The 15187-nt window shown below is 39.6% G+C and overlaps 1 protein-coding gene across 1 annotated transcript in view; it reads right to left on the bottom strand.

Moving 5' to 3' along the window:
* LOC131072520 (uncharacterized) overlaps positions 1-15187 on the bottom strand; it is a 125815-nt gene that overhangs the window by 20722 nt on the left and 89906 nt on the right. Inside the window, exons 6-7 of the mRNA XM_058008695.2 lie at positions 4179-4332; positions 3828-4076 (exon numbers count right to left, since the gene is read on the bottom strand). Of these exons, the coding sequence (XP_057864678.2) occupies positions 3828-4076; positions 4179-4332 (403 nt within the window). The remainder of the gene's footprint in view (positions 1-3827; positions 4077-4178; positions 4333-15187) is intronic.

Below are 15187 nucleotides of genomic sequence, written 5' to 3'. Positions count from 1 at the left end.
TTAAATTTTTCACTGTAGTAAGCAACTGTGTGACAAAATTGAGTGAGAAATGTTACCAACCAATGCTCAGATGCATCATTCTCAATCTCGAACGGGTGTTGAATCTCAAGTAATGCAAGAGCTAGTGCATACTAATTTTCATTTTCAATCATACCTGTTGAGGTTACTAAAATCATATTGCTATAACTCTCTCCGGTCAACGCAAAATAGAATGATTCTTGCTAAGTATCCTATCCTCTCTTGTATAAGGAAGCCCTAATGTTGTTTTTAATTCATCAAAGGGGGCAACCTCAAGGTTCCAAATGTCAATTCATGACTCCAAGATAACTCAATGATTTGATGTGTTTTGTTGGGAGCACAAGGGGCCTTACGTTTGCAATAAGTTGGTCTGTTGTGATTCTTAGACTATGAAAAATAAAAGCAAAAGAGAAGGGTTTAGGAGACCTAAAATTAACAAGACTGGTGTGCAAGTAGACAAATTCGACATAACCAATCCCTGCTTGGCCAAAATAACTCACAACCTCGCAAGAACAGTGCAATCTTCAAGGGAGACTTTGAAGATTTTCAGACTGCAGGTGCATGCCTAAACACCCAATTCTGATATAGCTCAGACAAACACCTGCAATTGAACTAAGCATGATTTTAAAGGTTCAGACTAACCATACACAGGGATACACAATCAGCATATCCCCAATGGTATGAACCCAAATCCATCAAATACTTGCATACCAGAAAGGATATATCTAAACCTACTGAAGGAAACCATACAAACAAAAAAAAACCAAGATAACAAACACCATACTTCAATGTTCATATATTGATTTTGGCTGTCATTACAACAATTTCTGCAACATTTCTACTCTATTCCTAATAATCTAACTACTAAAATCTAACCTTCTACAAAAACTCTAACCAATTACAATGAGAGGCATCTTGCCTTTTATAGATTTTACAAATTGAACCAGAGGCCAGGATTGACTGCATCCAACAATCCTGATCTGTCTTCTAGAACTTGGCAGCTTTAACCCATGCCTATTTAATCCTCAGTTATCCTCCCAACCACTTTCTCAACTACCTACCACTATTTGGCATCAATTTGGGTCAATATAGTAGTTGGAAATAACTGTCTTGTGTTCCTTTGTTTTAAAATATCTTGAACAGGGCCCACAAGCAGTTTTTTATATTAAACAATTCAGTTTTGCAACTGATTTTCTAGAATTAATTCCAGTTGTGTATTTTTGAGAATGCATATTTGTAGCATTCTGGATGTTCTTTGTCTTCGGTCTTGAGGGTGGATCTCAACTCTGCGGTCAATGGTGGCGTGTTTCCCCATACTTCATTGCCTTAGCCTTGCGCTCTATCGTTTTGATCACGTGCTCGTCGTTCCCAGCTTTGATCGCGATCAGGTCTTCAATCTACGTTTAGGTTTTCACTTTAGCTCTTCCCGACATCGTCATATGCAAACAATCAATTTCAACCCAGAATTAATTATTTTGAAAAAATTATATAAATTAATTTAACAAACATATTAAATTTCCAAATGTCCTTTTGTGAAGTTAGGGTTTTGAGATTTAAATGGCGACTCTAATTTCCCTCTTGCAGGATGCGATTTCGATTTTAGGTTGAGCACTATATCACTTAGAAATTTGGGCCCCTTTGATGTTTTGAGCGATTTTAGTTTAAAACACCCTTTCAATTTCGGCTAATCCAACATCTTTGTGTGATTTCGTCTGGCAAGCGAATGATTTGTTTAAAATTGCAACGCCCTCTTGTGAATTTTGGCCTATTTGGCTAAAATGCAAGACTTTGTTTTAACCTGTCATGATATCTCCCTATTCGCAACTTCGGCCAAGTTAAGAGTTTTGTGTGAATTTTGGTTTTTTATTCTTGACTATCTTTACTCTAACAATTTCGGCCATGCTAGATAAAAGGGGCAATTTTGATTTTTTAAGTTTTAACATCACTTTTCACCTAGGAGGAATTCGGGATTATTGGCCGAATTGTGCAAACTCTTTGGTTTTAACGTCCTCCTTTCAAATGAGGAAATTTGGCCTAAGGCTTGAAGTGTGCAATTTTTCTATGCTTAAAACAAAAAAAAGTGCCAAACTTCTTTCTAAAACGCCACTCTTCCTTAGCAACCTCAGGCTAAATAGCCAAAAGGTTCGATTTTAGTTTTGATTCAAAATGCCCCCTTTACTTAACGATTTTTCGGGTCCCTTGAAGATTCTACATGATTTGCCCTAGTTAATATGAAATTTTGGCCATTCTTCTCAAAACGCGCGATTTTGTTCTCTGCGAGATTTTGGTTTTTTTAGAATGTCTCTTTCCTTGCAAATTCGGGTCGTTTTCCTTCAATGCGCAATTTTTGTTTTATCAAATTGAAAACGCCCTCTTTTTTCAATTGCCAACTTTGGGTCCTATGGAGGGAATGTGCGATTTTCTCTTCTCTTCCAAACGACCCTCACAAATTTTCGAGCTTTCACAGATTTCACACAACTTAGGTTTTCTTCATGAAATTTGGGTATATCAGCAAAAATGCACGATTTTGAACTGAAAAGATGGACACACCCCTTTTGACTCGTCAAATGAAATTCACCCATTAAGGTCATTCTACGTGATTTTGACTATTCTAACTCCTTGAATGCCACTCTTGTCTTTGTAAAATTCACACTTAAGGAGTTTTGGGCGATATTTTGGAAAGGGTGACTTCTGTTTTTTTATGCTCAAATGCCTTATACCCAACTGAGAAACTTGGGCATTTGGATTAAAATATACGAATTGTTTTTTTTTTAAGTGTTCTCTTGGCTGCATATGAAATTCGGGATACATGGAAAATTTGTGCAATTTCCCCTTTGCTCTTTTTCAAACGCCCATTCCTTTTCGGACATTTTCTTCTTAAGTGAGCGGATTTCTTTCGTTTTGGTTCTAAAAGGCCTCTCTCTTTCTTCGCTCAGGCCGACTACACAAAAAAAGACAGGGGCCCCTATCTAGGATAGGGTGTGTTGTGCGAAGCATAACAATACCCCATTTAAAAATTATGGTTAATTTTGTTTTTTTAGCATTTTATGTTTCATCTGGATATGGCCAAGTTGGATTAGCCCAAAGTCAAAGAAAGGGAAACCTTAGCAGCCACACTAAAAACAAAACTGTCCATTTTGGATAGACTGGGGCTTGATTCTTGTGTTTTAATTTCTGATTTTATTTTTATTAGAAGAATAGTTCTCTATCTTAAGTTGAGCCTCACAGCCTACATGAAGCCAAGGATTCTTCCTAAACCAAAACACTATCTTATGAAACATAACCCTATTGCAGTCACATTCTTCTATTAATCATATGTTGATTAATTCTGACGTAGGATTCATCTCCCATGTAATAGTATGTCATCGTATCATAGTTCTTGCTAGGTCTTTCTTGGTTTCTATTTGTTGTTCCATTATATATAGCTTAGACTTTTCTCTAGATCCTATGCTACATGCACGTACCCCTGATATATACATAATACATATTGAACACCAAACCTTCCAAATATTTCATTTGAGATAAGAAGAACGATTAAAAATATTTCCAAAGATGTGCAATTAAGGTTCATGACTATATGTGATCCTGATATTGTGTTGTACTTTTGATATATCCCATTTCCATGTCCTATGTCATGAACCCTGACTTGTTGATATGGATGAAATTAAAGCAACATAAAATGGCAAACTAGTTATCAAATTTATTCCATCAATTTAGATCCAATTAAATAAAGAAATTGAATTAGTTGTTTAGTTTGGAGACATTATTAAAAAAAGAGCTATATGGAAAGAAAGAATGATTCCTCTTACAGTATATATATTAGCAGGGTGGTTAAGAGCCTTCTTTTGGACAGAGGAATCAAACCCTTTTAATCTATTATCTTGAACTGGAGTAGCATATTCATTTGATACTGTATCTGATCTTAATTGATACTGTAATTTCTCTTGAAACTCTAGTGGAACCAAAGGATCCCCAGGAACCCAAACTAGGGACCCAAGATTCAAATGTGGAAGTGCATCTGGTGCATCAGTTTCTAGCAAAATCCTGTCTGTGGGTACCTGACAGAAATATTTTCTATTAATATGCCTAGCATTTGATAAAAACACATAAAATGAAGTTTCAACTTTAGGCAAGAGTTTAATGGTATAAAAAATTCTCACCGCCCGAACAATTTTTCTAGCCTCTTGCAGTTTCTTGAACGTTATAAATCCAGAAAACGAAAAATAGGCTCCAAACTTTGCCAACCTTTGTACCATCTCTGCAGATCCCATATAAGAGTGGAGAATAATGCCAGCTGGGAATGTGCCCATCTCTCTACAAATTTAGCCAAAAAAAATTGAGCCACAATAGATTTAGTATAAATTGGAAATTTGGGAATTATACATGATTGAAATCACAAACATCTTGAAGCAAAAACTAAAAATTAAGTGAATGCTTGAGTGTGGACCAAAGAATCTAAAATAAGAGAATCTGTTGCATGATCGGCTGCTATTATTTTTGTAATAAACCACGCAAATATTTTGGATGTAAAGCAAAGAACATCATGTTTCTTTCAATTACTTGATCCTATGAAAGTACATTTCCTGATCCTGAAGCAAACATTTTCTTTCCCAATTCATGTGAAATTCTGATATATAAGCATTTAGTCTTCTGAATCCATAAATCACTAAAACAAGTAATTGACAAACACCATGTAAGAACACCCCCCAAGTTTTTTTTCTTTTTCATTTTTTGTAGTTTGTTAATAGGGTTATCACATGAACATCATGTAAGGTTTCTTATTGAAATAAATTCCGATTGTGAAAATTAGACACATGAATTGCTGATATAAATTTCACCACGGATAGACATGCACATTAAAAGGTCCAGCATTTTAAATAACATTAACAAATTGTTTATATGAAATGTACATTTGAAACATGCTACTGATGAGCATTTCAAATCAGAATACAATACAACTGACTGAAGATAAGCTACTGTTCTGTAACAATAGAATGAGAAGCCCTCTGAAATGTCCCCCACAATCTTTTTCAGATTTTTAACACCATAAATTCAATCATTAGCATTAGCATAATAAAATATAGAGAGCAATACAAATTGGCAGTTGGGCCAGCCACTTCCACTTTTCAGTGGGATAAAGAAATACTGAAATTTAATAGCTATTTGGCAGTATAACCAGCCAATTACAAATCCAAAATAACTGAAGTAAAGAGACAATCACTCAACCACTTATTCAGCGAGAGGACTGAAAATGATAATAACAATCCACTCAACCGCTTATTCAGTGGGAGGACATAAGTACAATGAAATAAGATAGGCAACAAAGCCAGCCTTTTCCACTTATTTAGTGGGTGATGTGATAAAATTCAAAAATAAGAAAGCTATTAGTACTACTAATCAGCTTTACAATTCATATCATAGATTTTCAGAACATAAGGTATCGTTGTCCAAGTTGCAAATAATGTTTAATGCACTTCACCAGTTTAAGAGACCAAATACCCCAAAAACAACCTCACACTCCAAAATTCTAAGTCCGATATACTTTTCCAACAAGTTGAATAACACAGACCAGCAACTTCTAACCACACTAAAAATGCACACAACTCCAAGACTCAATGGAAAGACTTGAGACTGATTGCAAATGAATCCTAGGAAGGAGGTGACCTAGCCAAAACTAACAAACAACTGCAAACTCGCCCAAACATGAATGCACGCTTTTCTAGACAAATCCACACATGGTACGGCCTGGGAAGAGGGTGATTTGCTATAATAATTTCATAACTCCAAATTAGACTCTGAAAACTGGCATATAGGATCGCCTAAGGCTTAGGAAAATAATGAGAGAATACCCAGAAGCCACAAAAATTTACTCATGGACTTATGATGAAAAAAACATTTGAACTCTACTACCAACATGCAACCTGGAAACTCACAAAACACCCAAAATTACATTAGGAAACATCACATGTCACTACATCAATGAACTTCATCTGTTCTTCAATGTAAAGAACAGTCTCACAATCTCAACTAGTTGCTATCTTTCAAGCAAGAAGCCAAGAACCAGCTAGGAGGTATGCATTGCTCGAAGCAATCACTCTGAATTTCGGCAGCACTTCGTTGCAAATAAAGATGGATAATCTCAAATGAAGGCCAAGGCACTTATTTATAGCCTTCTCCCCAAATCGAACTTTTCCCTCCAATATGGGATTAAACAACTAAATTCAAATTTCCTTTAATTTGCATTTCATTTCATCCCCTCACCAAATCGCCCAAGTGCCTAGACAAGTCACTCTATTAAAATGCAAATAATAGATAAAGTGAGTGTCCAACATATAATCAAGGAAATGACTACAAATATCAATATAACTTAAGCAGTACCCCTTAAATAAATCATCGAACTTTGCCTTAAGTTATAATTTAATTTAAAACACCATTTTTCATCAAATACCAAACTTGCCAAAACAAGCTCCAAGAATATGGGGAACCAAACTAAGAGAATTGCCCTGCCAGATATACCCACTGCACAACCCTACCAAAAATAGCACTACTATAAATAGCACTAACTAAACATAGCATGCTACTAAAAATAGAAAGTGTTTCCAAAGTGATTTTAACCACATTCTAAGCAATCGTCGCAACTTACTAAAAATCAGTGTTCCACGGGGACGCGTCCCCCCCCTTTTTGGGCGCGTCCCCCCGTCAGAGACGTCTCGGGGACAGGGGGACGGGGACGCGATGTCCCCTGCCGTCCTGCCACCGCCACCCAAACGCCACCGGGACGTGGGGACGTCCCCGCGTCTGGGCGTCTCCCAGGGAGACGTGGAGACGTCTGGGCGTCTCCTGTGTTCCCACGCGAAAAAAGCTAGATTTTTTATTTTTTTAAGTTTTTTTAAAGCATGTGCGTTTTGGGGGGGGTTAAGGGGTAACCCTAATTGGACGTGGGCCCCACCCTACCCCCCCAAAAAAACACAAAAACATGTTTACTTTGGATTTCACTCTCATTTTGGAAAACTGATTTTTTTTCCAGCAACTTGAAGAAGAGGAAATACTTGAAGAAGATTGATTGAAGGGGTGAGAAAAGTGACTGCAACCATGATAGGAGCTAGAAGAAGCAAGAAGAAGAGGAAGAAGAAGATTCTTCTACATTTTGGAGAGATTTTTCAAGCACAAGGTAGGGTTTTTCAACTTCTTCTTGTTTTTTTTTTGTTTTACTTTCTGATTTTCATTGTTCTATGTCAGTTTTGGTTTTTTTTTCCCTATTCATCTCAAGACTCAAAATGAGATTTGATGTTGAATCTTGAGGGCAAAATGATTCATCATTTTGCCCTCAAGATTCAACATCAAATCTCATTTTGAGATGAATAGGAAAAAAATTTAAAAATATTTTGTTAAACAAGGCTGATTTTATTTTTATTTTTATTTTGTGAAATGCAGTGTCAATTTCACAATGAGCTCCCAAGGCATGAGTGAAGATGACATGGAAATCCATTCTCATAGTGAGAATGATTCAGAATATGAACCTGAAAATGAGGGGGGTGACCATGGGGCTGATCCTGGAGCCCAATCTAGTTCTATGGCAAGCGCACCAGCTAGTACAGGTTGCCCTTCAGAGTTGTTGGCACCATATGCTAGGGGTCATTTTGATCCTAAGTCTCCTCTAAAACAGTTTGCTTCACAAATATTAGTACAAGGCACTGCATCACATTCAAGTGGGGGAACAAGGAAGTGGAAGTGCAATATTTGTGACAGAGAATGGTTCGGTAGCATTAGCAGGGTGAATGCACACTTTCTGTTTTGGAGAGGAAAAGGCGTGAAACATTGTAAGTTTTTGGAGGAAGCCAAAAATATACAGTACAAAATTGAGTTTAACAGGCTTTGGGGGTTTCCAGATGACACAAATATTCAATGCCTACTACTTTGTCTGCTAGGACATCGCTTCACGACAACCAGAATGTGTCAGTGCCACATACTTTTCATGCTTCGCAGGCGGGAGGAATGATGTTTGGATCTCCATCTACTTCCACTTCTACTGCTGCCAGGGCTGGGAAACGTAGGTTGCATACACCACAGAGCAACCCCATTGCTGATATGTTTAATGTGCAGCTGAGAGATGAGATAGATGAATCCATTGGCAATTTCTTCTTTGCCAATGGCATTCCATTTCATGTTACACGGTCTCCTTATTATAGGAAGATGATGGATATGGTGGCCAAGGGAGGACCATCTTATGTGCCACCAGGGGAGACAAAAATGAGGACCTCGATCTTGGATAAAAGCTATTCCAAGATCAATATTTTGATGGAGAAGATGAAGGCATGTTGGGCGGCATCGGGGTGCAGCATAGTTATGGATGGGTGGGCGAACATTAGCCATCGTCCACTCATCAACGTCATGGTCACATGTGCAGAGGGCCCATACTTCCTTAGAGCAGTTGATTGTACAGGGCATCGTAAAGATGCTGATTTCCAGTTTCAGGTCCTCAGGGAGGCTATTGAGGAGGTTGGGCCACAAAATGTGGTCCAAGTAGTGACAGATGCAGCCTATGTGTGTAGAGCAGCAGGGAGACTCGTTGAGGCAGCCTATAGACACATTTGGTGGACCCCATGTTGTGTGCATGCCATGAACAATGGACTCAAGGACATGGGGAAGATTGACTGGATTAGAGGAGTGGTCACCGATGCGAGAGATGTGCAGATGTTTATCTGCAACCACCACACTTCACATGCACTCTTCAGGACCTTCGCGAAGAAGGAGTTCTTGAAACCAGTTGAGACTAGATATGCATCCTATTTCATTCTCTTGGAGAGAATGATTGAGTTGCAAGAGGCATTGCAACTCATGGTTATGACTAATGAGTGGAATAGGTGGGCTGAGGCCAAGACAGAGCAGGGGAGAAGGGTGAAGGAGATAGTGAAGAGTGATGTGTTTTGGACTGATGCGAAATACATTGTTTCCATCATTTCTCCAGTATTCCAGGTAATCAGATATGGGGATGGGGATGCACCTAACCTTGGAGAGGTGTATGAGTGCATTGACTCTATGCTTGACCAAATGAGGGCTGCTGTGCGAGTGAAGGACCCCTCTCTAGCATTCTACAATGAGCAAATCCGGCCTATCATTCAGAGTAGATGGGACAAGTTGAACACTCCTTTGCATATGGCTGCCTTTGCCTTGAATCCTAAGTGGTACAAGGCTAGACCGGGTAGAATGACACCGATTGAGGATGATGAGGTGAAGGCGGGTTTCTTTAGGTGCATAGAGAAGATGTTTGATTCCAGAGATGCCGGCACAATGCGCACTGAGTGGGGAAGATTTGCCACTCTTAGAGGTTATTCAGATGCGGCAAAGATGGATATAGACACTATGGCACAGGAGGACCCACTTTTGTGGTGGACTTGTCATGGCCCGAAATCTTTGACCACCACTCTAGCCATCCGTCTGCTATCCCAGGTTTCCAGTTCTTCAGCTGCTGAGAGGAACTGGTCTACATATAGCTTCATCCACTCTCTTAAGAGGAACAAACTTACCTCTAAGAGAGCAGAGAAGCTTGTGGCTGTACACAGTGCTTTGCGTCTCATAGACCGCAAGACACTCGTGTACAAGGAGAGTCCAGCGGCACGATGGGATGTAGAGCCAGAGGAGCCTTCACAAATTGATGAGGATGATCCTACCACTTCAGATACAGGGCTAGTTGGTGTGAGCTTGAGGGACCTTGATGATTTCACAGAGTCCAGCAGTTCCAGTGAGGAGGAGTTCGCAGATGATTAGAGGCCTCCATTAGCTACATTTTGAGTTTTGTCATTTTGTCTTTGACTCTAGTCTCTTTTGTAATGCTATTGCTACACGTATTTGTATTTGGCTACTCATTGTAATGATGAATTATGTAATCATCTTTATTATTATAGACTTTGCAATGGCATCAGATATTCGTATTTTCGTTTTCCTTTTTCGATATTCATATGATAGAAATGAGAAATCTCCAATTTGACAATTTCATTTGTCAAATTTTATTTAGCATTTAGCAATTAGTATTACTAATCTAAGTAATCTACTAATCTTGGTATTTCCTATAGTTTCATTTGAAATCTAATTCTTATACTGTTATACTGTTATACATCTTTTCAAAACTAGTTTTTCAAGTACTATATGTATATATATGAGCACCACCACCCCGCCACCCCCCCGCCGCCGTCCCCCCGCCGTCCCCAAATTTAGGCCCTTGGTCCCCCCGTCCCGGAAATGCGTCCCCCCCGTCCCCCCGTCCCCCTGTCCCCAACGCCCGTGGAACACTGCTAAAAATAGTAAGTTCAGAAAAGTCTTCAAATTCATTTGCATGTTACACCATTGCGAAGCTCTCTGAAAACCCAGAAAAACCTAGAGAAATAAGCTGCTCTCACCTCCACTTACTAAAAATAGTAAGTTTACCAAACTCCACTGCTTGCTATGCATGTACCATCACTGCGAAGCTTTCTGAAAACCCAGAAGGAATCTAGAACCAAAACTGACAAACTCCAACATGCAAGCTACCAGAAATGCTGAAGCATCCTCCCAGAGGTAGGAAATCCTAATTTCTACTCCCGACTAGCCTACGGGTCTCTGGGATAGGCTAATGATCGACTGAACTGGGCATTGTTGACGCCATCCCCAAGATTGCTTGTCCTCAAGCAACCGCAAGTCTAGATGCCGCAAAATCTCCTCATTCTCCCAAGTAGCATTCTCCACGGGCAAATTCTTCCACTTCACCTAGTACTCCTTGATTTTCCTTCTCCTTAAAGAGCATTCTCTAAAATCAATGATCTCCTTTGGAATCAACAACAACTGTCCTTCCTCATCCAAGGGAGGTAAATCTGAAGAGACCACAACATTATGTCCAAGTGCCTTCTTGAAGCGAGACACGTGGAAGACATTATGAATTTTGCTACTCGCTTGTAGCTCCAACTCATAAGCCACTGCACCAACTTTCCTGATTACTATGAATGGCCCATAGAAACGTGGCTTGAGTTTCTTCGTTCCACTCTTCTTGAGAGTCGACTGTCTGAAGGGTTGAAGTCTAAGGTAGACCATGTCTCCAACCTCAAACGAGTGCTCTACACACTGCTGATCAGCGTATAACTTCTATTGATTTCGTGTAATCTAGAGGTTATCCTTCAAAGCCTTCAAAATATCCTAACATTGCTGCACCGTATCCCTTGCTTGAGGGGCTTTGCTATCACAAAACATCAAATCAGCAAAGCTAAGGGGCCTCGTAACCATAGAGTGCCATAAAAGGAGACATTCTGATGGACATGTGATAGGAGGAATTGTAGCAATACTCCCCTAAATGTAGCCATCTCACCCATGTTTTTTGCTGCTCTGAGACATAATTTCTAAGATAGCCTTCCAACCACTTGTTCACAATCTCTATTTGCCCATCAGTCTGTGGATGATAACTCGTGCTTGGAGTGAGCACTGTACCACACAATCTGAAAATCTCTTGCCAAAAGGTACTTAGGAACTTGTTGTCCCTATCGCTTACAATGTTCTTTGGCAACCCATCTCACCCACATTTTCTGCTGCTCCAAGACATAATTTCTGAGATAGCCTTCCAACCACTTATTCACGATCTATGTTTGCCCATCAGTCTGTGGGTGATAACTCGTGCTTGGAGTGAGTACTTGTAATATTCCCCTTAATTTTTTATTTTTTTTCACAATAAGATTACAATGCAAACAGAATATCCTGTTAAGGTTAGAGAAATATGCCAAACCAACTGAAAGGGAACCCTTCCACCTTTTGTTCACCGAGAGCCCAATCTGGGAGAGTGAGAGCATACGGTGTTCCGAGGATCATTAGCACCATAAACTAAACTGAAATTACAATGCACGGGCGGCAAGCCAGCCCCTTCTGCTTATCCAGCAGGATAGAAACTAAACTACTTGGCTGTGAACTAGCCAAAGAAACAACAAGGAATTTCAACTCAATCACTCTACCGCATATTTCAGCGGGAGGACAAAAGCTACCAACTGAAATTTCAAATACTAAAGCGGTCAAGCCAACCTCTTCCACTTATGCAATGGGGATTACAATGAGCACTTCCAGTTCAATAATAGAGGTTAGTACTACTAACCAATGATACAAGGATGATTACAATGAAGTATTACTAACTTGCAACAATGAACTATAGCTGATTTCAAGCCAAAAACAGAAAATAACAAGTCTGATATAAAATACCAGCAACTCCAGAACTGGACCGGCAACACTGATATGCACACAACTTCGAAACAGCACCAAAATGCACACGAACACAAGCAAACCAAAGATAAGACCAAGGTGATCAAACAAGGAACTCGAACCAACACCAAAATCAACACACAAGGATGGCACGCAAACCAAGGCAGCTCCATAAATGTACGGCCAGCTAGGAAGTACGATTTGCAATTAAGAATACAACCCAGCATCAAATCCCACACCCTTACAGATGAATGGTCGCCTCTCCAAGACGCTTCCAACGAGCCTCTGCCCAAAAGAATCAAATGCTCAAGCAGAGAGCTATGAACAGAAATCCGCTTCAGCCCAACCAAAAACCAGCAACACTGAAATCACAACAGCAAACTCGACACTCCAAAAACCACACTAAGACTAAAAATGCACACTGAAACCTTCACCACAATCCAACACTCAACTAGGTACTATGTTTCAAGTACGAAACTGGCTAAACTAGGGAGCCACAACTCCGAAGCTCACGTTCACTCACCATTATGGCAACATAACAATATGATTTCTTCAAGATAACCAAATGAGAGGCCAAGCACCTGTATTTATAGATTTTTCCCTCTGAATTTCAAATGCAAATGGCACCCAAATTCATTTGAGACTCACTTTATTTCATTTTCATGTCCCCTCAAGACATGGTGCCCACTTTACCTAGTCTTCCTAGGCAAAAGTTCGAACTTTTCCTAGGTGAATAATTTGCATCTTACAAAATAATAAACACATGAAATTTGCCTCCTTTTTCTAGTGCCACTGACTTAGGAAAAAATAATAATATTAACAGCAGACATATATATCTTTTTTTCCCTAAGTCGCCCACAATAAAATTAATCAGTAATAAAATAATTAAATATTAAACCTTAGGACAAGGAAATAGTATTTAATTAACTAACTTATAACTCCGATACCAATTATCATCAAAATCAAGGATGAAACTGAGCAATTAGAACCACTGAACTGAACTGGATCAGAGCCCTACCCAAGTCTACCAAAAATAGCAATGCTCAAACTGACACTTACTAAAAATAGTAAGTCATGAAATACTACTCCGAAAAACATGATCTTCACACCCAGAGAAAGAGCTTGAAAAGCTCGGTAAAACTCTACCATCCATTCAGCCAAACCCTAACTAAAAATAGTAAGTTCACACTTCACTGTAGAATCAAATGCATGTTATGCCACCCAGAAGTTCATGAAAAACCCAGAAGGAAACCATAAACAGAACTGAAGAATTCCCTCCTGACAATCCCTAAAAAGCTCGTGCAAAACTCCACAAAAGTAGGAAATCCTAATTTTCCTTTCCAAATAGCCTACGGATCTCCAAAATAGGCCACTGGATCACTGAATGAACATCACTGAGAAGGGGACATTACAATCTGCCCTTCCCAAAATTGCTTGCCCTCAAGCAATTGAAAGCCAGGATTCTGTAGAATCTCCTCATTCTCCCATGTAGCAACCTCAACTGGTAAGTCTTTCCACTTAACCAAATACTCTCTGATGGTCCTCCTCAAAAATTGTTCTCTAACATCAAGGATTGCTTCAGGAACTAGCACCAATTCTCCCTCTTCATCCAAAAGAGGCAAATCAGAAGAGACTATCACATTGTGCCCAAGCGCCTCAAAAAGGCATGACACATGGAAGACATTATGTACTCGGCTACTCACTGGTAGCTCCAACTCATAAGCCACAACTCCCACTCGCCTGATGACCTTGAATGGTCCATAAAAACGTGGCTTAAGCTTTTCCGCTCCACTCTTCTTAAGAGTAGACTGTTTGAAGGGTTGTAGTCTCAAGTAGACCATATCACCAACCTCAAATGAACGCTCAATACGCTGCTGATCAGCATACAACTTTTGCTGATTCTGTGCAATCTAGAGGTTGTCCTTCAATGCTTTCGGAATATCCTGACACTATTGAACCATATCCCTAGCTTGGGGTGCTCTACTATCTCCAAACACCAAGTCAGCAAAGATAGGGGCCTCGTAACCATAGAGTGCCATGAAAGGAGACATTCGGATGGACATGTGATAAGTGGAATTATAGCAATATTCACCAAGATGTAGCCATCTTACCATGCCTTTTGATGTTTTGAAACATAGTTTATCAAGTAGCCTTCCAACCACTTATTTACTATCTTCGTTTGTCCATCTATCTGTGGATGGTAACTCGTGCTTGGGGTAAGCACAGTACCACACAATCTGAAAATTGCCTACCAAAAAGAGCTTAGGAACTTCTTGTCTCTATCACTCACAATGTTTTAGGCAGCCCATGTAGCCCAAACAGCTCACGGAAGAACAAATCAGCAACCTGAGGTGCTGAAAATGAGCTGGTGATAGCGGAAAAATGAGCAAATTTTGTTAATCTATCTACCACCACAAAGACACAATCCTTCCCACTAGCTCTAGGCAACCCAGTGATGAAATCCATAGAGATACATTCCCATTTTTTACTAGGAATCAGCAATGGTTGCAACAAACCGGCGGGTGCAGTGTGCTCATCCTTGTTCTTCTGACAAGTGTGACATTCCCTGATGTACTTCAAGACATCTTTTTTCAACCCTTTCCAAGAGAATCTCTCTCAGATTTGTTTGTATGTCTTGAAAAACCCTTGATGACCAACAAGGGGTATGTCATGAAAAGTTTGTAATACCTTCTCCTTCAACTTAGATTCAGGTGGAAGAAGGATCCTCCCCTTGTACATAATCAATCCATCAACCAAACTATACTTTTCATCATGAAAAGTACCTTCAACAATGCTGGTTGCAAACTAATTTTTTGCATAATCAGCAAGCAACAAGTCCCTCCAATCAGCAATGAGCTCACATATAGAGCTCAGATGTGGTCTCCGTGAAAGTGCATCTGCCACTATGTTGTTTTTTCCTTTGACATACTCAATGTCAAAGTCGTAAGCCTGAAGCTTA

Source organism: Cryptomeria japonica, chromosome 9 (assembly GCF_030272615.1).
Source record: "Cryptomeria japonica chromosome 9, Sugi_1.0, whole genome shotgun sequence".
NCBI classification, from domain to species: domain Eukaryota; kingdom Viridiplantae; phylum Streptophyta; class Pinopsida; order Cupressales; family Cupressaceae; genus Cryptomeria; species Cryptomeria japonica.
Note: the sequence above shows the minus strand (reverse complement) of the source record. Positions and strands in the feature narration are given on the sequence as shown.